At 45.9% G+C, this 25895-nt stretch overlaps 6 protein-coding genes and 1 long non-coding RNA gene across 11 annotated transcripts; 3 read left to right on the top strand and 4 right to left on the bottom strand.

Moving 5' to 3' along the window:
- Nucleotides 1-566: 566 nt before the first annotated feature.
- On the bottom strand, nucleotides 567-3795 carry LOC127603625 (C3a anaphylatoxin chemotactic receptor-like). The gene is made up of 3 exons (XM_052070043.1): nucleotides 3685-3795; nucleotides 1655-1843; nucleotides 567-1551 (listed from the first exon to the last, which is right to left on the bottom strand). Exons 1-3 carry the CDS (start codon nucleotides 3745-3747, stop codon nucleotides 730-732), a joined length of 1074 nt encoding a protein of 357 aa, XP_051926003.1. The 5' UTR covers nucleotides 3748-3795; the 3' UTR covers nucleotides 567-729.
- A 765-nt stretch (nucleotides 3796-4560) lies between these two features.
- LOC127603627 (gastrula zinc finger protein XlCGF8.2DB-like) lies at nucleotides 4561-7360 on the bottom strand. 4 transcript variants are annotated; one of them, XM_052070046.1, is made up of 2 exons: nucleotides 7195-7360; nucleotides 4561-6448 (listed from the first exon to the last, which is right to left on the bottom strand). In XM_052070046.1, the coding sequence occupies exon 2, from the start codon at nucleotides 6417-6419 to the stop codon at nucleotides 5535-5537; it is 885 nt and encodes a 294-aa protein (XP_051926006.1). In that variant the 5' UTR covers nucleotides 6420-6448; nucleotides 7195-7360; the 3' UTR covers nucleotides 4561-5534. The 4 variants fall into 4 exon arrangements, with proteins under 4 accessions (XP_051926006.1, XP_051926005.1, XP_051926008.1 ...); XM_052070045.1 differs by having other exon boundaries at nucleotides 4561-6431; nucleotides 7195-7326; XM_052070048.1 differs by having other exon boundaries at nucleotides 4561-6435; nucleotides 7195-7242.
- Nucleotides 7361-8286: 926 nt separating this feature from the next.
- Nucleotides 8287-15578, top strand: laptm4b (lysosomal protein transmembrane 4 beta). Its single transcript, XM_052070059.1, has 7 exons — nucleotides 8287-8631; nucleotides 9536-9653; nucleotides 10933-11006; nucleotides 11079-11201; nucleotides 11296-11394; nucleotides 12341-12436; nucleotides 14269-15578. Exons 1-7 carry the CDS (start codon nucleotides 8539-8541, stop codon nucleotides 14341-14343), a joined length of 678 nt encoding a protein of 225 aa, XP_051926019.1. The 5' UTR covers nucleotides 8287-8538; the 3' UTR covers nucleotides 14344-15578.
- A 133-nt stretch (nucleotides 15579-15711) lies between these two features.
- Nucleotides 15712-17170, bottom strand: rpl30 (ribosomal protein L30). The gene is made up of 5 exons (XM_052070062.1): nucleotides 17060-17170; nucleotides 16904-16955; nucleotides 16450-16595; nucleotides 16090-16220; nucleotides 15712-15821 (listed from the first exon to the last, which is right to left on the bottom strand). The coding sequence occupies exons 2-5, from the start codon at nucleotides 16922-16924 to the stop codon at nucleotides 15769-15771; spliced, it is 351 nt and encodes a 116-aa protein (XP_051926022.1). The 5' UTR covers nucleotides 16925-16955; nucleotides 17060-17170; the 3' UTR covers nucleotides 15712-15768.
- Nucleotides 17171-17339: 169 nt separating this feature from the next.
- On the top strand, nucleotides 17340-19195 carry LOC127603638 (uncharacterized). The gene is made up of 3 exons (XR_007963108.1): nucleotides 17340-17893; nucleotides 18030-18321; nucleotides 18543-19195. It is a non-coding gene; the product is annotated as an uncharacterized LOC127603638 (long non-coding RNA).
- Nucleotides 19196-19551: 356 nt separating this feature from the next.
- On the bottom strand, nucleotides 19552-21742 carry rida (reactive intermediate imine deaminase A homolog). 2 transcript variants are annotated; one of them, XM_052070060.1, is made up of 6 exons: nucleotides 21594-21742; nucleotides 20712-20817; nucleotides 20555-20609; nucleotides 20418-20486; nucleotides 19769-19824; nucleotides 19552-19658 (listed from the first exon to the last, which is right to left on the bottom strand). In XM_052070060.1, the coding sequence occupies exons 1-6, from the start codon at nucleotides 21656-21658 to the stop codon at nucleotides 19602-19604; spliced, it is 408 nt and encodes a 135-aa protein (XP_051926020.1). In that variant the 5' UTR covers nucleotides 21659-21742; the 3' UTR covers nucleotides 19552-19601. The 2 variants fall into 2 exon arrangements, with proteins under 2 accessions (XP_051926020.1, XP_051926021.1); XM_052070061.1 differs by lacking the exon at nucleotides 21594-21742 and adding an exon at nucleotides 21379-21562.
- A 186-nt stretch (nucleotides 21743-21928) lies between these two features.
- mrpl9 (mitochondrial ribosomal protein L9) lies at nucleotides 21929-25882 on the top strand. Its single transcript, XM_052070052.1, has 10 exons — nucleotides 21929-22405; nucleotides 22671-22830; nucleotides 22906-23030; nucleotides 23115-23168; nucleotides 23383-23484; nucleotides 23599-23682; nucleotides 23756-24856; nucleotides 24929-24979; nucleotides 25038-25229; nucleotides 25317-25882. The coding sequence occupies exons 1-7, from the start codon at nucleotides 22325-22327 to the stop codon at nucleotides 23957-23959; spliced, it is 810 nt and encodes a 269-aa protein (XP_051926012.1). The 5' UTR covers nucleotides 21929-22324; the 3' UTR covers nucleotides 23960-24856; nucleotides 24929-24979; nucleotides 25038-25229; nucleotides 25317-25882.
- The last annotated feature ends 13 nt before the right edge of the window (nucleotides 25883-25895 follow it).

Genomic DNA, 25895 nt, shown 5'->3' with positions numbered 1-25895 from the left:
CCCCGAGACGGGAGTTGGCGCCTACGAATAGCAAAGGACCCAAGGTGAGTCTTTGGGCCTCCTCGAACGGTTGAATCTCCTCACCTTGATGACAGTTTGAAGTTTTAATAACATGGTTCTCCGACAAGTGGCGGGCAAGGCCTCGCCCGTCCTCCAGTTCGTCTGCAGGATCGAAGACGAATGGCCCCGATGGCTTTTCTGGCATTGTGGCCGCTCAAGTTAAAGATGTCGGGATTTTTCGTGACAAACATGAACCCGTGAACCGTTCTATCTTTTGTCGTCGTAGATGGACTGCCCCATCCCTTCGTCAAGGTCATCGGCCAGAGCGCTCTTATACAGGGCCGCCGGAGTCTTCTTGGAGCGGCTCTTCAGCTCCAGGCCCACAAAGAAGTCAAGAAGCCGGTTGACGCAGCTGTTGAAGTAAGCCACACCACGACTTTAAAAAAAAAAAAAGAAAATAGAAAACTTTCTACTCGACTCCATTTATTGAAAGGACTACTAAAATGCAAACTAAATCAAAAGTAAGCATTTTCCCCCAAACCCCACCCCCCCCCCCCAAAAAAAAATCACTTCACTGTACAGGACCAGTGAGCAAATCCGTTGAAACTAGTTATGCAGTCCGCAATACCGTATGAGAAGAAAGCTACAACGGGTGCTATACATGATCATTATTAGTCGTCTTCTTATTGTACAGTATTTAGCAGTTATTTTAGCCCTCAGCCGCCGCCCTCACACCCGAGACCGGCTCTCCACGAAGTCTTCGTTGGTCTGCCCCGACTGTGCGTCAACCTCGTCGGCCAGAGCTCTCTTGTAGAGGCCCGTCAGAGACTTCTTGGAGCGGCCCTTCATCTTGAGGCCCACAAAGAAGTAAAGAAGCGGGTTGACGCAGCTGTTGAAGTAGGCCACGCCCTTGGCGATAGGCAGCCACGCCTTGACCGCCGAGCTTTTGCTGTCCACCATCCTGAGCATCAGCAGGCCGTGGTACGGAGCCCAGCACAGGAAGAAGGCGGCCACCAGCAGGGCCAGCACCCGCAGGGGGCGGGACTTGCCCGACAAGCGGATGCGGCGGATGCCCAGCCCGGCCAGGATGTAGCAGCCCAGGATGACCAGGAAGGGCAACGCGAAACCGCACAGGAAGCGGATGAAGTAGAGCGCCGTCCTGGCGTCCGTGTCCTTGACCTCCTCGACCGTGCACTTGCTCAGGTTCTTGGCATCCAGGAAGACTTGCCGGTAGAAGAAGTAAGGCGCGCTGAAGACAACGGCCGCCGCCCACACGCACACGGCCACCACTCGGGCGTGACACACGGTGCAGTGGCGCCGAGTGAACACCGGGAACCAGATGCAGACGGCCCGGTCCACGCTGATGACGGCCAGCATGAAGACGGAGCCGAACATGTTGGCGTACTTGAAGAAGCCGTTGAACTTGCAGATGAACAAGCCGAAGGGCCAGTGGTCCAGGAACAGCTTCTTGATCAAGGAGAAGATTCGGGTGAAGCAGAAGACGACGTCGGCCACGGCCAGGTTGACCAGCCACACGTTGAGGACGTTTGCCTGGAGGAGGAACAGGCAAGACTCAAATGACACTGATGAATGGGGGACGAGGAGGAGATTAACAGCACAACAGACCAAAAAAAACAAAAAACTATCCGTTCACCTTGAGCTTGACTCCCGCCACCCAGATCACAAAAGAGTTGCCCGGAATGCCCAGCAGGATCATGAGCGTGTTGAGGATGACAGCCAGCGTGTCCATGTTGCGTCCTTTACTCGCCATGGCCGCCGGGACGCTCAGGGAGGTGTTGAGGAGGAGAAACGACGCTGGCTCACCGGAAAGCATCTTGGGGACCTGAGGAAGAGACAAGGTGTGTGTGTGTGGTGGGGGAGGGGGGGGGGGGGGGGGGGAGACGGTTTTCCTTGACAACTCGTTTCAAACTTGTCACGACACACAAGGGCGCTTGGGAGCTTGAGTGATGTCACTGTTTTGTACACTCATGCCAAATGTTGGGAGCAGCGCGTCCCGTAACTCATCAAAGTCACGTTGAGTCACGGCCTCCATGACCTGCCTCCCCCCACGCGCAACGCCGTGGCGGCGTTTGAGAAAAACAAAAACGGGGTCAGTCAACATTTTGGGTGCGTTAGTGGATGCCGGTCAGTCACGCCGTACTTTACACCCATACAATGGACTGCTCGCTTGGCAGCAAATTCCCACCCGAAATTTGGGGTGGCCAAAGCGTGAGCTGCTCGCCCCCCCCAGCCCCCCCACCTCCCGTCTCGTTTCATCAGGGCATTGCGTTCACTTCCTCATTCGGTGAAAAGTGAAAACTGGCCGCCCACTCGCAGTCCTTCAGAACAACAGAAGAGCGTTCTTGAGAAATAATCCCCCCCCCCTCTTGACTTGGGTCACACACATTTACAAGGCAAGTCGGTCAGAGCAAAAAAGCGATCGATATCAAGCGCGCCGCACTCACTGGCCACTTAAATCGAACAGTATTCGTTCACACCTTTGGAATATTTGCATGGAATGAAGCTGCACGAGTTCCCCGGAACAAGTCCGCGTGTGTTGTAGGAAAAAGGATGAAGCGCAAATAGACCAGAATCGGCTATTTGTAGTCCTGCAGTGGGGAAATTCCTCCAAATGTCCATCGACATACTTGAATCAGCCGCACTTGGCAATTCTACATCAATCCGAATTTTTTTCTTTTTTCTTAGCTTTATTATTATTTTTTTACAATGATTACAGATGCAATACAACGCCGTATTGAAGGAAACCAAAGATGAAACTTTTTTTTCTAGAAAATAACCAAAATATATACATTATCTTAGGGAAGCATTTTTCACCAGCCCCGTTTTGTTCAGTGGAGATGTCGGCGCTGTTGGATAGTCGGTGTTGGTGCGGCTGGATGGATGGTTGCTGAAGTTGAGGATGAGGAGAGAGAAGAGCGTATTTGGAACTGAGAGTCGCAGCTTGGAATTGAAGTGGATTTCCATGGGATTTCCATCGTCAATGGATGCTCCAGCTTCTTGTTGACTTTGAAATTTAGCTTGGAGCCGACGCGTCCACGTTACGAGCGCGACATCTCTGATCCGCCGGTTAAAGGACGCTTTCGTTCTCTCGACTTTCATCTCAAACTGCTTTAAACAACAAAGTGTGTGAGGGGAAAGTGCGCGACTGTCCGTGTTTTATGTTATGCGTTGTGTTCATTATTTTACTTTGTGTTAACTGTTTTGTTAAGCGCTTTGTTACAGTTGCCGCTGCTGTGAAAGCGCTAATAATATAAATCAGCATGTATTGTGTATATATATATATATAAAGGTCTGACATCAGGTTTTTTTGTAATTTTTTGAGGAGCGGGGGGCTTGAAGGTCATTATATTTGTCTTATGTTGTAATGTTACAGATGCTGGGGTGAATGTGAACCATGTTTTTCCGATACTAGATGGATGGCTAAATAGCCCGAAGCGGTCGCCTTCCAAGCCATGCGGCATTTGAAATCATATCGGCGCAAAACTCGACTGTACTCTGCCTACTACTATTATGTGCATGTGTGAACATTTGCAGCCAGAATAGTCAGCGGGGTTGTCTGTGACCACTATACTTGCGTGATAATATTGAAAAGAGGAAGGATCCGTAGCACTTAGCCTTGCAAAATATTTGAATGAGAAGAACAATTGACAGATTCGCACTTACTTGTTGGACAGCGCGAATCAGGTCAGCAGTCCACTCGATGGTGCGAAGACTGAGTGAAGACATGCATTTCGATACTTCCTCTTTTGTCTCATGTGTTCCATACACGCACACACACACCCACCCACACAGTCGAGTAGTCGGCACCATAAATAAATTTACAAAGCAAATGAGAAGAATGCTATTTTATGTAGCGCTATTAGTTTTTTGCAGCACGCCCAACATTTTGCTTCCAATACAATACGAGGAAAAGATGAAGTTTCAATGCCAACGCAACTCTTGGAAACAAGCGGAAGCTTTTGCAGAAATTTGAAAAGAAAAACGGTCCATGTCAGATCGTAATCTTGTCTGACTTGTGGAGAGAACCTGACATGCAGTTGGTCCTCGAAGGTGATGAGACGCACACGCTTTCTACTAAAAGGTGACAGCTTGGCTTCCTGTGGCGGTTGTTTTTTTTTTTTTCTTCTTATTTTACACTTCGGTTGCCGTTTGATCTTAATCCTTGGCACAAATATATGAAGACCTGGCAATGAATTTTCTGCTCTGGACGCACTGTCCGCACCAGGACTGGGCAAACGATAGAAAAAAAAAATACACACTGTGCATTTTAATAAACCACGTTCAGAACTTAAACACAACACTGTGAGAACATCATGCTCGTTAATATGTGCTCACTCCGCAGCTCTGCTTGCCTTTCGGCTTTGGCAAAACGGTGCTTCAGATGCCGCGACCAAAGCGCTTCTTTCGCTCCGGGTGTGCGGCCACCCTACCTGATCATCTAACTGGGTAAGAAAGTTGTGGTTATTATGCTAATTAGCCCCACTGTGATATCAGAATTCGGCAAAAGACTGCTCACTCGCGTACACACGTTGTCAGAAATAGGCAGACTACTTGGTTGTTTAATTTCACACTTGCTGGGTAGCAGGCACTCCAGAGACACATTTTTTTCCCATACAGGATATTTTTTTTAAAGTCATTTTTACATCAGTCCTCTTGTGACCAAAAATGTTTGACTTCAGTCCACTCAGTGGCAATAATGTCCATTAAAATGAGGTTAAAAACCAACCTTCAAAGTTTCAAAGATTTTGTCAAGTGCTTTTGGATGACTTCATCACTGTTTAAGATAAGATAAGATATCCTTTATTCGTCCCACACTGGGGAAATTTAAGATAAGATAAGAAAACCTTTATTAGTCTCACTACAGCCTTCAGCAGCAAGAATGTATGTAGAAAGAAGAGAAAAAAAAATATGACAAATTCCTTTTATAGTATGCTCCATTTAGCCCCCCCCCTCCCATAAAAAAAAACACATTTTGTGTATAAAATTGTTTAAAAAGTAAGCATAAAATACTGTGTATGGTAGTGCCTGTGCACCTGCATGCGGCTGTAAGAGGGGGGGGTCTAGGTGGGGTGGCGTATGACATCAGTGAGTCTGCACGCAAGTGTCTGGACGTGAGCTGTGGCTCACAGCAGCTCAGGTGTGGGTGTGCTTGTGTGTTACTATCAGCGTTTGATTGATAGCTGGCTGTGGCTCTCCTTTCCCGCATGCAATGCCATTCCACTATGTGAACAGTATAAACCCATTAATTAAAAAAAAAAAACTATTTTAATTCATCAGAATTGCAATATAGTGGGATGCTAACGATAAATCGCATCGGAGCAATGTATACCAAGAACTTTTGTTTTATTGTCACCGTCGGGCAGGTTATACTTGTATTGCATGCATACACATACAGCATGCAGGTTCGTGTGTGTGAGTTTTGCAGGCCGCGTCAAATGTTATTCTTGGAATATGCCCGATTTTGGACACCCCTTTCAATAATCACAACATACAGAATATATGTATTGGCGAGTTCACTTGGTGCTGCTGTTCTCCCCGACGCATTTGTGCTTCTTCACCTGGAACTTAAAGGGGAAGCGTTTGTCACACACGCTGCAGCTGAAGGGTTTCTCGCCCGTGTGTCGGCGCTTGTGCTTGCCCAGCGTGGAGCTGTCGCTGAAGCTGGCATTGCAAACGGAGCAGGTGAAGGGTTTTTCTCCGGTGTGCGTCCGCGTGTGTTTGATCAGATCACCGTTGGAGTAGAAGCGTTTGCCGCAAAACAGGCAAGAAAAGGGTTTCACGCCCGTGTGAATGTGTGAGTGTTTGACTAAATGCGAGTGGTGGAAGAAGCGCTTGCCACAAACCGGGCAGCTGAATGGTTTCTCTCCGGTGTGGATCCTGGTGTGGGAGCGCAAGCGGTCCCTGGTGGCAAACATTTTGCTGCAAATGGTGCAGTGGAAGGGTTTGTCGCCCGTGTGGACGCTCAAGTGGCGGGACAAGTGGACGCGCTGATTGAAGGTTTTGCAGCAAAACGGGCAGACGAACGGCTTCCCGCTCGGGTGGCGCTCGCGTCGCGCGCCGTCGAAGGCCGAGAATCTGCTCCCGGTCGTCATCGCATCAGATGCGGTCTTTGCGGCAAGAAAGTCCAACGTGGCTCGCTGCGAGCGAGTGACACGAGCCAAGCGGCCGTGATGTTGCGCTCCCACGCGGGAGTCTATGTGCGCGTGGGCCTCGCCCTTCTCCTCGGGCGACTGGTCGTGGCTTTCCTCGTCTTCTTCGCTCTTGACAATGACGCTGGTCACCTGGAACTTGGCAGCGTCGACGCGCTCATCCTGTTGCTCGGCCTTTTGACTGCTACGCACGTCCTCCTCCAACTCCACTTTGATGTGGGGAAGGTTGGACTCCTTCTGCTCCATCATGGAGTTCCACTCCTGCCTGGCAGCAAGATCTGAAGGACACAAAAAGTGGAAATTTGGAGTGCGTTTGTTGCCCAGGCAGAATCGGATGACACTCCCCTGCTCGTTCCCCAGTGCTTGCTATTCAGTCCATGCGGTTTCATGGCTCATTTGAATAATTGTTAATAATTTAATGACTGCGTTTATATGCATGCTTTAACGAAAGAAACATTTAGTTTCCTTTGGAATAATTAAAACATGGTTTCAGATTGATGTGGGCAGGGCGAGGTGTTATTTGGCGATTTCATTCGAAGGCCATATCGCCCAGACATCGAGTCAGTGATTTTATGATGACAAAGTAGCATTTGACATCTGCTCACTTGCTGTCGCTGGTGATCGAACCCTGACTAGCGAAGTCTCGTCGTTTGCGTTGGGGCTGGTTCTTCTCTTTAGTTCAACACTGCTCGTACTCTGTCAACGTTCTTTCCAGCGCTACAAATATCTCCTCAACGGCACTGTTAAGTCACCAACCCTCGAAGCATTGGGACGTGACACATTTTCAACACGGCGCCGCTGCTGCCGCCGCCCACCGACTGCTTTTAGCATGCGTGGCTAACTTCCGCGTCTCTTTGTTTACAGCTAGCACGCTAAAGCTAATTCAAACAAACGCCGCGGCTGTCGCGGAGTTTAGGGAGACACAACGACCCGTGGTGCTTTTGCGTCTTTTAATTGCCACATATGTGTCATGAAAGGGCGGCAAACGTGGTCATAAATAAAAAAGAACACGTTTGACACTCACACTGGCTCTGATTAGCGACGTGATGCTAACTTCCGGCTTTCTCTTCTTCAATTGTGCCATTCGGCCGACCAATCCCTCACCGTAACCTTACTGCCCCTTCTGGAGACAATAGGTTACTACATGCCAACGAGAAGCGGGCCAAGCTCCTGCCTAACACAACAAATAACAGAAAGCAGTTTACACACACACAAAAAATCATCCAAAATGAAACTTTTCTCTAGACAAGTTCTAAATTATATAAAGATAAAAAAATATACATTTATATAAATTATATAAATAGACTTTTACCTCTTTCCATTGAAAACGAAAAACCCAGTTAATCTCGTTGATCTGAAATCTCAACTAGGAGATTTTGCAACGATTTTCTGTGCACCGAAATCCATATTTAATAGTGTCAACTGCTGAGTGGAATACTTTTATTGATGTTTTAAAAGCTAAAGAGCCTATAATAGTTTGTTGTTTTTGTTTTTAATTGTGGCTACACAGGAAAATCCCCTCATGTCAGCTCAGCACCATGCATGTTAAAGGTCCACCCACGCTGGAGCTTAGCAGCGTGTCCTCGCCAGTCCATCTGTTGGCCTTCATCCAGGGTTTGCCCAGAGACAGTCAAACTGCATGCACTCTGATTTGACATCCGGCCCATATTTTTGCCTTATTTGCTGATTCCATCCCTTACGAGTCCCTTCTTATTCCGTTTTTTATTAATATTGTTATTTATTCACAGCAACTTAAATTGTTAGACACTGTGAATCTTATTTGTATTATTCACAAAATGCAAGGGCTTTTATGAAAAAGTAACTTACAATATTTCACTTGACAACCCAGAAAGAAAAAAAAGATCGTGATGATTTGAATCAGGTGTGTTGCCACTTTCTTTACATCACAGAAATCTGGCATTTCGACAGGGGTGTGTAGACTTTTTTTATAATTGGTGTTACTGCAGTACAAAAAAACTGCAGTACAAAAAAACATACTTGACACCCTCCCAACCCACATTAAAATCGTTTAGAAAGGTAAACGTGGGCTCAATGAATCATTTGTATTACCCCATCGTGTTTGTATGCAAAAAAAAAATGAAAGAAAGAAATCCACGTCTGGTCACATGATTGTGGGACGAGGCAGATGGGATGAAGGGACTCTCATCATTTCTCTGTGCGGCCCAGGAGGTGAAGATCTATCTATCTCGTTCGACATACGTTCGGTGTGACAACAAGCTTTACTTTCTGTGCTATACTTGCTATTGTGCTTTTGAAAACATATCGTCGGAGCTCAACGGCGGGCCACCCCCTTGCAGCATTCATGTAAATTGGTGCTTGTTTCGGTTCTCGAGAGGAACGTTTGAGGATGATTTCGCCGTGGGACCGTTGGTACTCGACGAGTTGCTGCCTCTGCTGCCATGTCCGGACGGGTACCATTATTTTGGGCATTTGGTACATGGTAAGTGCTCTTGTTTTTTTTTTTAAGCATCTCAACTGAAGCAAACCGGCCGACTTTATCGACATGTTTTTTTTGCGCGTCACGTGCCGATGGATTTGAGTTCAGCTAGCTAGCAACCAACCTCATTTGGTTTTTACTCTGAAATAATGCTTGCCTCGGTTTTTTTTTTCAGTTGACGTTTGTAAATATGATGGAACGTTTTGAAGAAACGTAATTGTAACACCTGATATCGGCTGAATAATGTGTCAAAGATGTCTCGAAAAATATCGTCGAGATAAAAATGTTGACAGGAGGGAATACGACGGTTAATTTTTCTTCTCATACCAGCGGCCAGTCGCTTCGTGCCGTTTGTCCTACATGTGCACTTGGGTTAAATTTAGCATCGATGCTTTTGTACTAACCTGAGCTTTTTAAACATAGTAGTGCACCTCTTAAGCCTGCTAAATCCCCGCCTGGGCTTTTGTAAGCGTTTATGCTATACCCCCAAACCCTGTAGTCAGAATGGTTTTAATTCATGTGTCGGGACTTGCACCTTAAAATAGCAGTTTTAAAAGTCATGTTTTGGTGTGTTTGTTTTGAGACTTCCATAGATTAAAGCACATCCTCGCTGAGTTGTTTCCACTAACGACGCAAAGAGATGGGAGCTAGTTTGCCAAAGCGCAGTCAGCAACGCCAATTTAGCCACTTGGTCACTGTCCAAGTGAAAGTTTTAAAAATAATTGTGCAATCAATTAAAAAAGGTGGATTGTTACGGCTGAAAAGTTTTATTTAAATGTCGTAATGCGTCCATTTGGCTGATGTCGAAAATTGCGATCATAGAGCAATAACATGATTATTTCATCAGACTGCCAATTGCTACCAGTTTAAAAAAAACTCAAAATAAACAAATCTTTCTTCCCTGCAGCTCATCAATGCAGTTGTGCTACTCATCCTGTTGTCGGCCCTCAATGATCCAGTGCAGTACCGCTACCACCTCACCAGCTCCGAGCTGGGCACCGACATTGATGTTATGGATGATGCAAGTGAGTGCAAACACACAATTAGTCTCCAGTTTTCATCTCGTAAAGTGTATCGTTCTGTGTTCAAATGGGAGACGGGAAGATAATAACGGAAGCAGAAAATAATCGGAATCCTGGTCAGACAAGACAAAAACAATCCAGCTCTCTGGGTGAAAGAAACTTCTGCCAAGATGGATGAATACTACTCTCTGCTAGAAATGACAGAAAGTAAACAAGAACAAGGCGGGCAATAACTTCAACATTGCTGCTAATCCTGACCGAACCAAAACATGCAGCTTGTCACATCTTGGCTACATTTAACAAATCCCGTCATGGGATCTGTCGATGGATTGGTCAGTCATTCAAGATGGACGCCATAATCCCAGATGAGGGAGGGAGGGAGGCGGGGGGAGAGACTTTGCTCGACCATCATGGGGCACCCGAAGAGATGCTCATCCAGCTGTATCCAAGATGAAAGCAACATTCTGATGATGATGATGGTGGTGGTGGTGGGTCCTCTTTAGTTTAGCGATTCACTTTAATTCATGAAAAATACAAGCGTTCTGGTGGAAAGAAAGCTCGCTGAACAGAATCCAAGGATTTACCCGCTGTGTGACATTTTTTTCACAAATAAAATGATCATAATAATAAAAAAAGTGCTAGCGGCCCGGTAGTCCAGTGGTTAGCACGTCGGCTTCACAGTGCAGAGGTACCGGGTTCGATTCCAGCTCCGGCCTCCCTGTGTGGAGTTTGCATGTTCTCCCCGGGCCTGCGTGGGTTTTCTCCGGGTGCTCCGGTTTCCTCCCACATTCCAAAAACATGCGTGGCAGGCTGATTGAACACTCTAAAATTGTCCCAAGGTGTGAGTGTGAGTGCGAATGGTTGTTCGTTTCTGTGTGCCCTGCGATTGGCTGGCAACCGATTCAGGGTGTCCCCCGCCTACTGCCCGAAGTCAGCTGGAATAGGCTCCTGCACCCCCCGCGACCCTAGTGAGGATCAAGCGGCTTGGAAGATGAATGAATGAATGAAAAAAAAGTGCTGTACCTCACGAGTATTAAGGACTAGCCCCGCAATTCGGACTCACAAGCAGTTTTACTCGGCAACATGCAGGCCGCAGCCTATCCCGGCCGTCTTCGGGCAGTAGGCGGGGGACGCCCCCGAACCGGTTGCCAGCCAATTGCAGGGCACGCAGAGATGAACGGGATTTTGTCCACTTCATCTAAATCGGAAAAACGTCGACTACTAGGCAGGGGGGGGGGATGATGCTAAACTTAACTTTGAAGCCATTTTTTTTTCTCTTCAGATATCTGCATAGCAACAGCTATATCCCTCCTCATGATTCTCATATGCGGCATGGCGACATACGGCGCTTACAAGGTGAGTTCGCACCCGTTTATTTCCCCATCGCAGTATCCCCGGTTTCACCTCATTTGAATTTCCCCCTCGCAGCAACACGGCGCGTGGATCATTCCGTTCTTCTGCTACCAAATCTTCGACTTTGCCCTCAACACGCTGGTGGCCGTCAGCGTGGTGGTTTACCCCAACACGGTGCAGGACTACCTCCAGCAGCTGGTGAGTCACAAACGGTCGCCGTTGACTCGCTTGAGTTTTGCCAGTGCTTTATTTTTATTTTTATTTTTATTTTTTTGTTCCTCTTCCCTCGCAGCCCGAGACCTTCCCTTATAAAGAGGACATGATGTCTGCCAATCATATGTGCCTCGTTTTCGCAGTCCTCCTCTTCATTGGCGGCATCCTCTCCTTCAAGGTAACTTCAGATGCCGCTCCATCCAAACTCACTGGCCACCTCATTTCACTTCACCAACCGGCAACTCGAAACATTTGCTTTGAGGAATCCGACTTTGACAAAAGCGACGACGCGAAAATGGCCTAGGGACTTTGGTCGATATTTGCTCAGAGGAAGAAGGACCACTTTCCTTTTCCTCACTTTTCGAAAAGAGGGGACGCTTTGGAGGGGAAATTGGACCGGCTAGCTGGCCCGGCACGCCGCTCCGTCTTTTCACACGCAAACACAATGAGCCGGCTGTTCGCTTGCCAAGTCCCACCTCGGTGCTGCCGACGACTGATGAGCTGCGGGCTGAAGGAGCGCAGCAAGAAAACGAGACGCTCAAACAACAACAAAAAAATCGCAAGTCATGTTTGGGCAAAATGACTCCCACTCCTTAGCAAAATGCGGCTACTAGAATGAATTAAAGAAAAAATAACAGAACTGATTCACTCAGTCAATCAACATCTCATCCGCAAGGTGTGAAACATTTCACTCAAGAGGATAACGCAGCGATGTCCGCTTTCAAATGGAGGGAGTCGAAGCAAAAAAATGATTCGGAGCAGCGGCCGTTTCTGGCAGGCGCCGGTTGCCGAAATCCTTTTCCATTGGCATCGGGACGTGAAACTCGTGCGCTTTTCTGCAGTATGGGAAAGGATTCTGCTCGTGAGAATTTGCATCACGTGCGATCTCTTTGCGCTGAGATGGCTGGATTTGGGGGAGGCCTGAAGGTAGGCTCGTTCTTGGTCGAAAGTGACCCCCCCCCAGTGCGGCAAAGAAGTAGTTAGTGTTCTCCGAAAAATGCCAGCGGATCGCTCCTGCACAGGGAGCCGCTATAGCTCGCTCGGCCCGCCACCAAATCGGAGTTCAGAGCCATCTTTTTTTTTTTGGACTCCGAGAGTTATAATCCATTCATCTGTCTCTCCAGGCCTACCTGATCGGTTGCGTGTGGAACTGCTACAGATACGTGAGCGGCGCAGGCACCACTGAGGTCCTCGTCTACGTCACCGCCAACGACACCACGGTGAGTTCCCAAAAGCCGCGCATAGACGGCAAGCCTCAGACTTTTCGAGAAGACAAACGTGGACATAATTATGTGGCCAAAACCCAAAATGGTAGAATCTTGAGAACAGCGAGTTTTTGTTGTTTTTGTTGTTTTTTTTTTTTCCTTCACAATTTTCCTGTTAATGACAGCCGGTTGGTGTAAGTACATAATCAAATACTAAATGGGACAAGAACACATGTCGGTGGGACACAACTGTATACTGTACTTTCAGAAAATACATTTCATCATATTTGTGGTTTCTCTGGGATTCATTTGTAATTATTTTAAAATTTTTAATTGAACGTCGTTGGTTCCTGAATGTTGCAACCACACATTATCTTTTATCCTTTTGTTTTAATGATATTCCAGCCAAAAACAAATAACCTCAGGATAAGAAGACCCCCCCCCCCCCGCCCCCGTCTGTGTTAGCAACGTTCCAAGAGTTCATGAAAATATGGAAGACTTTATTTGACGCATTAGTACTGATTTGTAGCCGTTTCAAAGCATGGTGCCGGTAGTGGGCACGGGCGTCTCCGAGGCCGCCTGCATAAATTGGGATTGGATTGGCAGATTGAGGAGAGAGCTGAGATTCCGCGTACGGAGTGGAGTTTGTGCGACCGTCGGGTCCTCCCATTAGGCTTTGAGCGCCGTCACACTTTCCATCTGCCGTCTGCGCTAATCCCCAACACTGATATGTAAGACCTTAATCTGCGCTACGCTCGCGCTCGTCACGAAGCTCATCATCATCATCATCATCATCGCCGCCGTCCGTCGCGCGCCACGCTGACCACTCGCTTAACGTGGTTGCACAAGAACGACAAGTCGACGCGCTCATTAAGCAGAGTGAATATGAATGGCCCGCCTTGAAGGAGGTGGGTGGGGTGGGGGGGGGTTCGCTATTGCCATTCAAAGGGCATCCGTGGAGGTTTTATACGCCCGCATACACCCTCCGTGTGCTCTTTGTATGCGTCCTCTCTTGTCGCGGGCACGTTACGTAACGGTCTGCTTGTCCGCTCCATTTCAAATCCCCGCCGTGATGGGTTCGCGAGGCTTTCCTCCCAGCTGATGTCTCACAATCGCATCCCCTCAAAGCATATTTTCCCCACTTGACAGAATTAGTAATGGCAGATGATTTTTTTTTTTTTTTTTTTTTTTAAAGCTCAGTGAGGGACATTTCTTCTCGGGTCACGCCACCAGTCATGCTTGATAACTACACATTCAATCACATTTTTTAACATACCGTATTCACTTGCGTGAATATGTGGGTCTTTGTAGAATGTTCTGGACAATATAGAATATGGGGATTTTTTCCCCCATTTTAAACGAGAGCATGTGTATTTTCTTCCATTTGGGGAGAAAAAGAGGGACTGAGAAACCCCTGGAATGCCAATTGACTCGTATAATTTTGGATTCCTTCAACTGATTGGAATTGTTCACGTTTAGAATGTGCTCTTTCATTTGCTGAAACAAAAAAACTCCCCAATACTTTTGGTTGGATTCATAGGCTGTCAAAAACGAGCACATCTCGATGAACAAGAACGGATCCCTGTGGGACTCCATCAAAAGTTTGAGACATTATGGACTTTTCCAAAGACATTTTTTTTTCTCCTTTTTATGTGAAAGAACAGAAATGAAACAGAAATCTTAAAATAGGTTAAAATAAATGTCATTCTAATTTTAAAGAGGTCTAAGGTACACATTCATTTTTTTTTTTAAATTTTGGTTTATTTTCGAAATACTTTTTTGAAAGACTTGCAATTGGTGGTTTTCCGAGCCCTCGAGGCAACTTTCTGTTCTGTGCTCTATTTCAGGTTCTGCTTCCTCCCTACGAGGAGGTGGTCGCCATCCCGGCTAAGGAACCCCCTCCCCAGTATGCGGAGCCTTGAGCCCCCACCCCACAACCTTCTCTGTAATCCCGCCAGTGTACCTCCATCAGTAGCTATAGCTGAGTCCTGGATGTCGACTCCTGCCGGCATTAGCTTAGCGGCGCCTTGAGACGGTATTTCTGTCGCGGTAACGTGTGGTCCTCTTCACTCTGCAAGGAGACGGACATGCGCTCGGAGTCACCCGCCGATTCTTAAACCCCTGATACTGTGAATCTCCCTCGTGGTTGCTTGTTGAGTGAGGAGCAAGAGCACTTTTTCATCCCCCCTCCCTCTTTGAATGTAACGACGGGGTATTTTTAAATTTTTTTGTAATACGTGAGGGGGGCGGTGGTCATGGCCGCGAGGAAATCACGCTCTTAAAATTCTTCTGTGCACCTTTTGAGAGAATTACAGGAAAAACGGCGACGTCTTCCTCTTTTGCGTCTTATTTTTCTACCCGTTTGATCGAGCTCAACGGGGCTTGGAGGCATTTTCCTTGAACGACCTGAGAGAACGCTCTTTGTGTGCATCACCGACTTTTTTCCAAGCAAATGGTGAATGGGATCTTAGGTGGTGCATTAACATCGTAGCATGATAGCACAAACCGGTTGGAGCGCCTGAATCAAATTGGTAGTTTTTTTTTTTAAACTAAATAGCATTTATGTGTGCAAATAATTTGCTGCTTACATTTAATGCAAAGGTTTATTTTTAAAAAATGCAGATCTAAGAGCTAATGATTCAAATTTAAAGAAAATCGAACATTCGGTGAAATAGCTACGGCACATTTTGCTCCCTTACGAGTCATCACAGAAAAAAAAAAAAGTCCCAGAGTTTGCATTAGTAACTTGTTTCCTTTCTAATATAGGTTGTTATCTTAACATTAGTAGATACTATCCACTTGCCGTCAGCATGAAATTCAACCCGCAACTCTCAATACAGTAAAAACTTGATTGGCCTAACAACTAACTGGGCGCCTTCATGAGCGAGGACCACTGCTTTTGCAAATGCAATTAGTGAACTTGCACTTTAAAGAGACAGACGTGACATTGCGTGTCATTGTGTCCAAAAAAGGAAAAGCTGCAGAGCGGTTTGATATTCGAAGGCAGCGATGGGAAAGCTCAGCAGTTGTTGGCGTTGAAGACAAAATGGTGGAAGCTGCGATGACTGATGCCTCAGTTTATAATTGTCAGAATCCCTTTGAAAGTCCTTTTATGATCCACTGATGTGTCCTCAATTCTCTTAAATTAAAAACAAAACATGTAATGCGGTTGGCTGATTATTTCTTTTCCACGACACTTTAGGCTGGATTTGACATTGCAGCCCCATTGCTGGCCACCTGCGGTACTTGACCACAATGCGGTTGATTAAAAAAAAAAACAACAAGGGCAGTTATTGTCAACACCAACTTTATTTATGACAATCGGGGTGAAGGGATGGCGGGGAGGTCTACTGAGGCTGCTGCTGCTGATCAGGCATGCTCCTGATGATGTCAGAATCGCCTGCAAGGAGAAGCAGAGAACAAACAAGTCAGCAAAAAACCTCCTCCCACGCCCCTCCCTAAAAGTGCCTTCATCTGTTTCAGTCAAACTGGACAGGTCGTGTCATAGATCACACTTTAAGCATTAATTTTATAAGGCCGTGAAGACATAAAACAAAGCCAGTAAGTTGATTTTGAAGCATTTTATTATTTATTTAAACTACTGTATTTGTGTAGTTTAAAAATGATTGACAGCAAGCTAGCGAGTGTTTTCCAATGTTTGGACTCACCGGGGTCGATGATGGCAAGCGTGCACACGCGGTAGTATTTGCCGCAGGCGGTGCCCAGCTCAATGTTGTTGCCGCTGTAGTGGTGCACGCCAGTCTTGGCCAGCATTGCGTAGTACTCGATCTCAGACTTCCTATAAGAGGGGCACAAAATGGCATCATGGGGTAAACGGGTGCCTCCCTTCTTTAAATCGGGGTCAAGAGTGACCTATTTGCACTCTGTTGCTAAACAATACAGCAGCACCGACTGAGGAGCATCAAAACTCAGACGAATTAGAGGTCAAGAGGTTGAATGGAAGCATTTCGGTAGACTGAACAGTACAAAGCGTTTTTTTTGGAGACACTTGTTTTGGTGGTGTTTACCTGAGAGCCGGGCAGTTGTTGGCCAAGATGACCAGCTTGGCTTTGCCCTGTCGGATCATCTTCTGGGACTGCTTGTAGCCCAGCACGTACTTGCCACTCTTCATCACCAGCTGGAGTCGGGAGTTGATGGACTCCATCGACTTTTTCTGCATTCGAAAAGCACATTACACCAAGGGTCAGCGTCAACGTAGCTCGACTGGAATTAGCCACCGTGTTAGCATTAGCTTCAGTGGGCATTTGACAGGGATTCTTGGGACTGCGCAAGCCGGCTCACGATACAGCCCCCCCCCCCCCCCATCAATAAGTAGCTACATCTTGACTCCGGGTTTCGCCATTCGTCACGAACATATGACGGGTATCGTGCTATCATGTTAGCTTAGCGGGCCTAGCCTGGCATTAGCCTCCACGTGAAGCGGACAGCGCGTGCCGAGAGGAAGAGCTGCCTGCCACTCACCGTCTTCTTCGCGGCCACCATTTTAGCGTTTTCAAGTCCGAAGCCGGCCGACCTACGAGGGACAAGAAAACGGTCAGTGACGTTCTGTGCGCGTCGACAAAGCAACGAGTGTCACTTTAGGGGTGTTTTATTGGAAAACTTGTGAGAGCTCCTTACTGTGAGCTTATTCCAATATGGCCTCGGAGGGAAAGGAAGGACCAGCATGCTTTGCGGCGCAGTCTCTAGGCGAGCGTGCGCAAACGGCTCGTGCGCATCTACTGATGCCTTTCACCATTTGCACTTTTTGAAATGTTGACGTCAGGTCTGTTTTCACGAATTTCAATAACTTGTGTATGGAGGTCGACGGTCATTTGTTTTGCTTAATTTCAACTGTAATACTTTGGGAATTAGAGCTCAAACGCTCTAAAATTTGGCGAATTTTACATTTTGAGTCTAAATGTAAAATTTCCTACGTGAGCATGTGCAGTAGAGTCATTTGTCTCAACCTATTTGGAGCCAAAAATTGAGTTAGTTAAATATAGAACCACAAGAATCGAACTAACTTGATGTTAAACATGCAAAAGTGCCAAAAGTTTATGGTACAAATAAAAAAATAGCAACAGATGCATATGCAAACTCGAGGGAGTGAACCGATACTACTAAATCTTCAGAGTCTGACCCAATGGACGTCGGTTAACTCGTCCAACTCATCGGTTGGAGTCCGCATCATTTATGATGAATGCGCTTAACTCATCCGAGTCCACTGAGTCTGCTAAATTGAGTCAACCGGCGGTGTCTTTGTGTGCTCATCATCGGCTAGCCAGAGGAATCGTCACATCCTTTTCAGTATCATGAACTGAGATGATTCAAGAGCTCAGAAGATTGTTTGACTTCTCCGCCCCCCCCCCCCCGGCCCCCCAACAGTCTGTTCAGAGAAGCGTCTTGAAAGGAAAAGAGTCAGATGCTCAATTCAAACTGAAGACTGAAAGGATTGACCAACAACAACTTCAGGTAGGAGGTCACTGTGTATACTATGCCGTTTTTTTTACCCCCTTTCCACACAGTCGTGTCACCACCCAGTGAGGCGAGGCAGCCTCTGCACACGAGCAAGCTGCTGACCACTTGAATAATGTATTTTTGTTGCCAGCCTCCTGGAAACAGCCTGAGTGACAGTCAACAACAAATCCAACACTGACGGCACAGACGTGTGTCACCAATTTGAGTCCCCCACCGCAATAGCAGGGGAACCACCCCAAGATGCTTCGCTACTCATGAGGCAAAGGGGCAAAAATCCCAACCTCCAAACTATTTCTTTCCTTCCCGTCCAAGCTTGTTTGGACCGAACAGGATGGGATGTTCCACAAGCTCTCAGACTTTAGCGGTGGACTCTACCAAACCTGCAGTCAAAACAGATGAGAGCAATGGAACCGGCAGCCCAGGTAACCAAACACTTGAAAGAATAAGCTCTGTTGCTTTTTTTAAAAAATATATATATATAACATAATATTCATGCAAAAAGCAACTGCACAAAGTGTGGTTTGCTGTGGCGTATATTGAGTTACTCACAATACAGCCTAACGACAAGACCTTGTCACGCATTCCTCTGCAGGACGACAATCTCTTTTCACATTGTGTTATTGTGACCTTTACCCAAATTTAGCATCAGCTCAAGCAGAAGCCGCAGATTCGACGGAACCAAAACAAGAAACAGAGGAGGCACCAGGTGAGCTCCCTTTTTAGCATGGCTGAATGATTTTGACAAATAGTCCAATTGGGCTATCCCCCCCACCCCCAACCCCACCCCTCAATATTGTGATTCCAATTTCAGATGCGATTTTTTTTCATGGTCCTCTTCCCGATTATTAAAAAAAAACACAAACACAATCAGTGAATTCATCTGCATTCCAATAAACCTCCGATGAACGATCCATTCGAGAGAGCGCTTTGCATCGCCTGCGACACCACAGCCAAAATGCCAAAAGTTATGAATCGATATGTACGCTCGGACCGAGAAAATAAGACGCCAATGTCGTTGGCCCGCTTCAACGGAGAAAGACGCCTCACTGAAATAAAATACTCGCAAAAGAAAAAAAAAAGGTCAGGGATTACTGCTGCACCATGCACTTACTGTAACGGTTTACTTTTTTTTTTTTTTTTACATTTAGGCAATTTGCAAAAATACAACAGGTCAAACAACCATTCATTTGATTGAATATGATATCCTGCGGCATTGTTTAAAGTAATACCTCTTAAATCCAATGACAATCAATTTCTTTCTCTTTAACCTTTCCATGTACAGTTGCAAGAAAGTTCTGAGGCATTTTTGAAACCCGTTACATTAAGAGTGATCGACAAAGTGTAATAAAATCACCGGAATCAAAACACTTCTTGCTCAGGTTTTTATTTGAGATTGTTATACAGTTGTACTTTTTTTTTTTTTTTACATGAAAAACCTTTACATGAAAGCTACTCATGGCGCAGAGCTACATTATTATTTTTTTCCATTGTGTAACACTTCAACATTGCACCCCGGTCCATACAACTGGCAAATTAAGTGCTTTGTTTCATTGCGTGGGGTTTTAAATTAAAAGGCCAGTGTTTAAAGTAGTTCAGAGATGAAGTGAAAAAATCAGAAGCCAACCCGCGTGAGTTGTTGGAAGATATCTCTGGGAAAAAAAAAAACGTGGTGCTATAACTTGTTGGCAAGATGGCCGCCTAGTCAAGAGTCGGCGATAGGACCGACAACCGCCACCGCCTCGATCTCCACCAGACCACCCTGGAGAGAATTAAAAAAAAAAAACAACAACAACATTTGAACCAAGTTGAAATACTGCTCATACAAATTAGTGGAAGTAAAGCTTGTAGACGTGTCAAGGGGTTTCTCACACGGGGGAGTGCCGCCACTTGGTAGGCAGCTCTGGCAGGGAAGTTGCTGCTGAAAACTGCAGAAAAGACAGCAAAGGTCAATGATGATTGTGGTGAATTATCTAACAAGCCCGGTGCAGGAGACCTGCATAGATCGTTTTTTCTGGCGGCACGACGGCAGGCGCCACTTGTTACTAGGCAGACTTCAGACGGGATCAAAATTAGCTCAGTTGTCGGATGCGTTGGAAGAAAAAAAAAATTACCAAAAACATTTACATCACTAATGGAGGGTCACTAATCCACCATGCTTAAAAAAAATCTAAATTCAATGAAAAAATGTTGCCCTATTTTTTTTTTTAGAGCTAACGCTAATCTTATGGGTCTTTAGTTTCGTGTTGAACAATATCCAGACAATGGAGAGGATCCTGAACTGCGCATTGTGTGTGGTTCTGATGGAGGTCACGTTACACGGAGACCTCCTGAGTGGCGGTGTCCGCTTACAACTACATCGTGGGGTCACCGGCGTCCATTTCACCTCTCAGTTGTCTTCTGTTCATTTATACATATAATGAAGATAACTGTCAACCGGCACAATATAAACGTGCTACTACATACGATATAAATCAAACCGCCCAATCAACCATCATGAACTTTAACCGCACTGACTTACATGTCTTGTACACTTCATTGACGCAGTTAAAGTCATTAATGTCCGCCAGCAGGACGGTCGTCTTCACCACTGAAATAGACAAATAGGTTTGTTTCATAAGAGGAAAAAAGTCATCACACCGACACTTGAAATGTTACCGTTAGTGTAGTTGCAGCCTGAAGCTTTCAGGATCTCCCCCATGTTGACCAGAGCCTAAGGAATAAAATTTTCCAGTCTTTTGCATATGTACTTCCACTTAAACGCAGAGTATGAGTAGTTTTGCCACCACTGACAATCGATATGTGTACTCATAACCTGTTTGGCCTGAGCCTGCACTCCTCCCTGGACCAGCCCACCAGAGGCCACGTCCATGCCCAGCTGACCAGAGATGTACAAGGTCCTGTCCACCAGTACTGCTTGGCTGAGCAAAAACAAATAGCAAGACTTACTGAAGACGTACTATCATGATTGAGATGACCATTATTTTCGGGTGCACATTTCTAGTATAAGAGCACCTGTCCTACACAAAAAGTAAACCTAAATAAGTTGACAACTACGGTTTTAGGTCAAACCTTACAACGTGGATTATGCAGAATGCGGAATGAATTAAGAAGGCACGTATACCGGTAGTTTCATCTTTAATATCACTCGAAAACAGGCTATAACGTTAGCGATAGGCTAAATTCAACTTCTTTGGTCATGCTCTGGTGGAGAAAATGACCAAAACTAAAAGGGCCTCCAGCGAGCGAGTTCGGATAATATGTCTCTTATTCTTATTTCCCGCTTGTTTTGAATGGTGTCTGAATTATGTTGTCCTTTTAAAAATTTTGACGACGGTAGGTTACCGCCCACAAGTATCCTGATTGGTCCATACACACAACTCCCCTTCGACACATGTGCTCGTTACGCAACCAATATCAAGAAATAAACCAACAATACGGTATATAAACGTGTTTACAAGCGGCTTTTCCCTGCATCTTACCTGTATATTCCCTGTCTCACCGGAACTTTTTCCGTGTATGTAATCTGCCTGCGAATCGTCGCCATAATTTGCGTCACCTGCTGCTCTTCGGAGAAAGTTTGGACTTTGTGGCCTTTTTGCTCCTAGTTTCACTTTACAAGCGTCGTCGGTTGCGTTCAACGACCGTTGAGACACACCTCTCAGATTTACCCATCAATACAATATTTATTTGTTACCTGTAGGGGCCAATGGCAGCCGGTGCTTTCGCGGTGTTAATAATCTTTCTGATGAGAGTGGACATCTTTCTATTATTCAGGAACTGGTAGTGCGTGGTTGTGTGTGCCAAAGTTGGTCTGACAGGCGAACCTGGAGGAAGCGAGTTTTTATACATTTTGCGAGGCTTCACCCAAGGGTGGCGATAATTGTGGATACCGTAAATAACATAAGCACATCGCATAATTTATTAATAATAACTAATATATTTAATCAATGTTTCAAATCGCCATGTTAATAATACGAACATATTTTTTTGATTGACGATAATATAAAATATATTTAAATTATCTTGAAAGTGCAATACATTTAATTCAGGCTATTTTCGGGACTACTCGTTCAGTTGGGATTTTTCGAAAACACTATCATCGACTATCTACTTGCTTTTTTACTTACGTCTGGCACGAAAAGCGTATTAGCATTTGAAAAGATTAGGAATTACCACAAATGTATAGTTAGCATAAATGTTGATCTTTCTTTTTCAGTTTAATGCAGTTTATAATCAGGCAAGATTTCGGGCCTCTATTATTTCAATAAGGTCCTCACTATACGACCAGCGTACTTTCCACTCGCTTTTTTAAGCAATAAACGTTTGATGATTTAACAGATTACGAACAAGCGCTTTTTGAAAACACGCGTTTAGGAAGTATTGTGACGAAACTGATAATTATCGCTCTGTATACGCTCGTTCGACATGTTGAGCTCCGGCCACCGTGCCCTTCGAAATCTGCTCGACCAAATCACTACCCGGGGGTTTTCTGTGACTCCTGTCCAGGTCAGCATGTGTTTTATTTTAATCTTTAATTTTAACAGTTTGCCAGCCAATCGCAGAGTACACACAGACTAACAGCCATCCAAGCTCACACTCGCACCTCAGGACAATTTTGAGTGCTCAATCAGCACCGCAATGCATGTTTTTGGAATGTGGGAGGAAAGCGAGTACTCAGAGAAAAACAACGCAGGCCCGAGGAGAATATGCAAACTCCACGCAGGGAGGATGGAGCTGGAATTGAACCCTGCACCTCTGCACTGTTTTCCAGAGCACTGTGGTGGTGGAGCGCTGGTGGCAGGTGCCCCTGTCCAAATTGGGCAGCCCCCCGAGGTTGCACCCCCGCAGGCACCGCATCTACAAGCTGGTGGAGGACACAAAACATGCTCCCAGGCAAAAGATGGAGCTCATCCTCACACAGAATGTCCCTAGTGAGTCTCACCCTCAGCATTCAATAAGAAAACAAAAACAAAAATCTTTCTTCAATTTGATCTATTCTTTAACAGAGTTGGGTGGTCGAGGAGAAACTGTGTTTGTCAAAAAGTCAGTGGGGCGGAGCAAGCTGCTGGCCCAGGGGCTTGCCGTGTACCCGTCTCCAGAGAACAAGCAGATGTTCGCGGAGGAGTTAAGGGTGCGCCCATGAGAGGGGGCTTCACAGTACTGTTATGTTATGCGATAATTGAACGCTGGCCTCTCTTTTTTTTATTGTGTTCAGCTTTTGCGTGAGGGCACCATTGATGAAAGAGTCCAAACCCGAACAGGACAACTGGTAAGTCAGTGTAAAACTAAGGGCACGTTTTATTTTTATTTTTGGAGGAGGGGGGGGGGGGTTAATTATGAGGATGGAGGAAAGTCTGTAAAACAATACTATTCATGTAACTCACTTGCACCCCCTAAACAACACTGGATTGCACCATACCTCTTAGTTATTATATATATAATAAAGTGATGATGAAGTTGATGATTATGCCTTCAATTCCCAGACAGTGGAGTACCTGAAGCGCTGCAAGCTGAGAATCAACAAAATGCCCTCGGAAGACTTTAAACTGACTAGTGAGGTGGTGAGGAGGCGATTTCTTCAGCAGGTACTGTATGTGAAAAAAAAAAGTGTAAAGGATGCGACATTTCTATACCTAAAGTCGATTTTTGTTTTTTAAAAAAAGACTAACAGATGTCCTGAATATTATCTTCATTTTTAGCTGTTCGTGGTGGTGCCTCCTCATGCCTTGAAGCTTCCATTTGAGCCCATTACAGAATTGGGCGACTACTGGTGTGATGTAACGGTAAGATTATTGTGACTTCATATCCCCCCGCCACACACACACACACACACACACACGCTGTGTGTTCTTACAGGTGAACGGAATGGACACGGTCCGAGTCCCCATGTCCTTGGTCCCCTACGAGGACCTTTCGGCCAGTCATCAGCGCCTCCTGAAGGCGCAGCGACGCCAGCAGGCCGCTGAGGACGTGAAGCACCAAGTGGAAGAGGAGGGCATGACTGAGACAAGTCAGGTCCATGCGACAGCGCCACCAAGTGACAACCACAAACAGGACTGAAAAGACACTAAAAGGACCTCTGTGGATTCTTTGGACATTATTGTCAAAGAACACTTGCGTATCGAGCCATTGTCTCCTTAAAATGGCGGTCACTAAGGTAAATTTGATTGTATGTCAAGGTTATTATGGTTCACGAAAACTAACAAAGACCCCAAAACTTTGAGAAAATGTTGGGGGGGGAAATCATTAACAAATTCAGGTAAGAAAATGCTTTTAAAAAAATGGAAACTGAAATGACATGTTTGATAATTATAGTTGATTATATATTCCATTTTTTTTTCATTTTGTACTTGACGAACAACTCGTATAAAACATGGAAGCTCAATCATTTTCCCCCAAAATAGAAAGTGAAAAACAGCTACTCAAACAACTCATTGAAACAAAATAATTTTTAAAAAAAGTTGAAATAAAAACCAAGCTGTTACAACCCCGCTGTGTATCAGTTGCTATTGTCTTAACTGCGTGACGTAAACGATTGGCGGTGATATTACAAGTGGAGTGTCTAAAGTCTTGCACTAATTTTTCCATAGTCCCCATTCAAGTTCCAATTTAAGGTTAGACTTTGGGTTTATGGAAGAAAGCGTTTTGATGTGATTTCTACTTTCAAATCTCAATCATTTGCAAGAGTGTCTTGTTTGCTTGTTTCTCTACACATTTCCATGCGACCAAGCCGATTTCCTTTTTGTTTTATTTTTCTTCCTCTCTCATGACACAGTTGCAATGACTTTGCACAACATGTCCTCACATCCTGAGTTGTGTCAAAGCTAACCGATGCCGCATTCACGTCGTTCGGAATCAGAGCAGCGGATGCTTTTTAGGCTCGTTTACATGTTGTTGGTTATTTTTGTTCAAAGATGGACCACATGCCTCACGGTGACGTTCCCATTTCATCCATCGGTCGGAATTTTTCTCTCACGGTTGTGTCAATCTCCCCGTCGTTCATCCTAACCTTAGTCCGCTTTCTTGCAGTGGTGACCAACTTCATGTGGTGTTTGGTGATGATCGCAGGCATCGGTTTGGGTAGGCTCACTTTTCAAACGCTCGTAGGGCTTCACTAATCGTTTTGCGCTGTCAACAGGTGCCGCTCATCTGAGCCAGTGCCCGGCCCAGGCCAAAATCCCAGTCTACCTTGTGGTTCTGGGCGTGTCCAGCTTACTGGCTCTGTCGTTGACCTACTGCCGCTGCATCTGGGAGGAGGGCATGATGCGCACGCTCATCTCCGTCTGCATGACCCTGCTACACCTCTTCACGTTCTGCTAGTTGGTCGCAGGTGCGAAAACAATCCGGTGCCATCCAGTTGTCTTTGATCACGCTCGTCCTCCTGAGCGGGTTTTGGCCTTTTGTTTGGCCATTGCAGGCTCCACCTGGGTCTACGGCGCCTATCCGCCCAGCTTCACGCCCTGGAAAGCCCGGTACTGCCACAGGACCACCTACAACTTCGCCTTCGTGATCACCACACTGGTGTGGGCCGCCGCCACGGTCTCGCTGAGCTGCTGCGCTTGCTTCCTCATGCTGACCTGCTGCATGACGGTCACGGCGAGACACCGGCTGATGCCCAGCCGCCCCACATCCTACGGAACTGCTCATCTTCTTGAAGAGGACGGGACAGCAGGTGCTGTCTGATCCCAAACCAAGTGTGGAGGTTTTTATTTATTTTTTTTGGGGGGTGGGGCCGTTAAAATTGTTTGTGGAGTGTGGGGGTAAATTGTTGTACCGTTAGTTATAAGCCCATGTTAGTTTCAAACAAAGGTTTAGGTTTGTCAATACGCATCTCGGATGCATGGGGTATGATATGATTGAAGAACGGCACATTTTTAAGGGGGGGGTCTATAAAGTATAGCTTTATCTTTTGTCATGTTTTTAAAGATGTAAAGGCTCTCTAAAGCCCAAACTATTTAAGGTTATTAAATCAAGAGAAATGTGTGTGTGTGTGTGT

The sequence above is a fragment of the Hippocampus zosterae genome, chromosome 7 (assembly GCF_025434085.1).
Source record: "Hippocampus zosterae strain Florida chromosome 7, ASM2543408v3, whole genome shotgun sequence".
Taxonomy (NCBI): domain Eukaryota; kingdom Metazoa; phylum Chordata; class Actinopteri; order Syngnathiformes; family Syngnathidae; genus Hippocampus; species Hippocampus zosterae.
The sequence above is the reverse complement of the archived record's forward strand: the minus strand, read 5'-3'. Positions and strand labels throughout refer to the sequence as shown.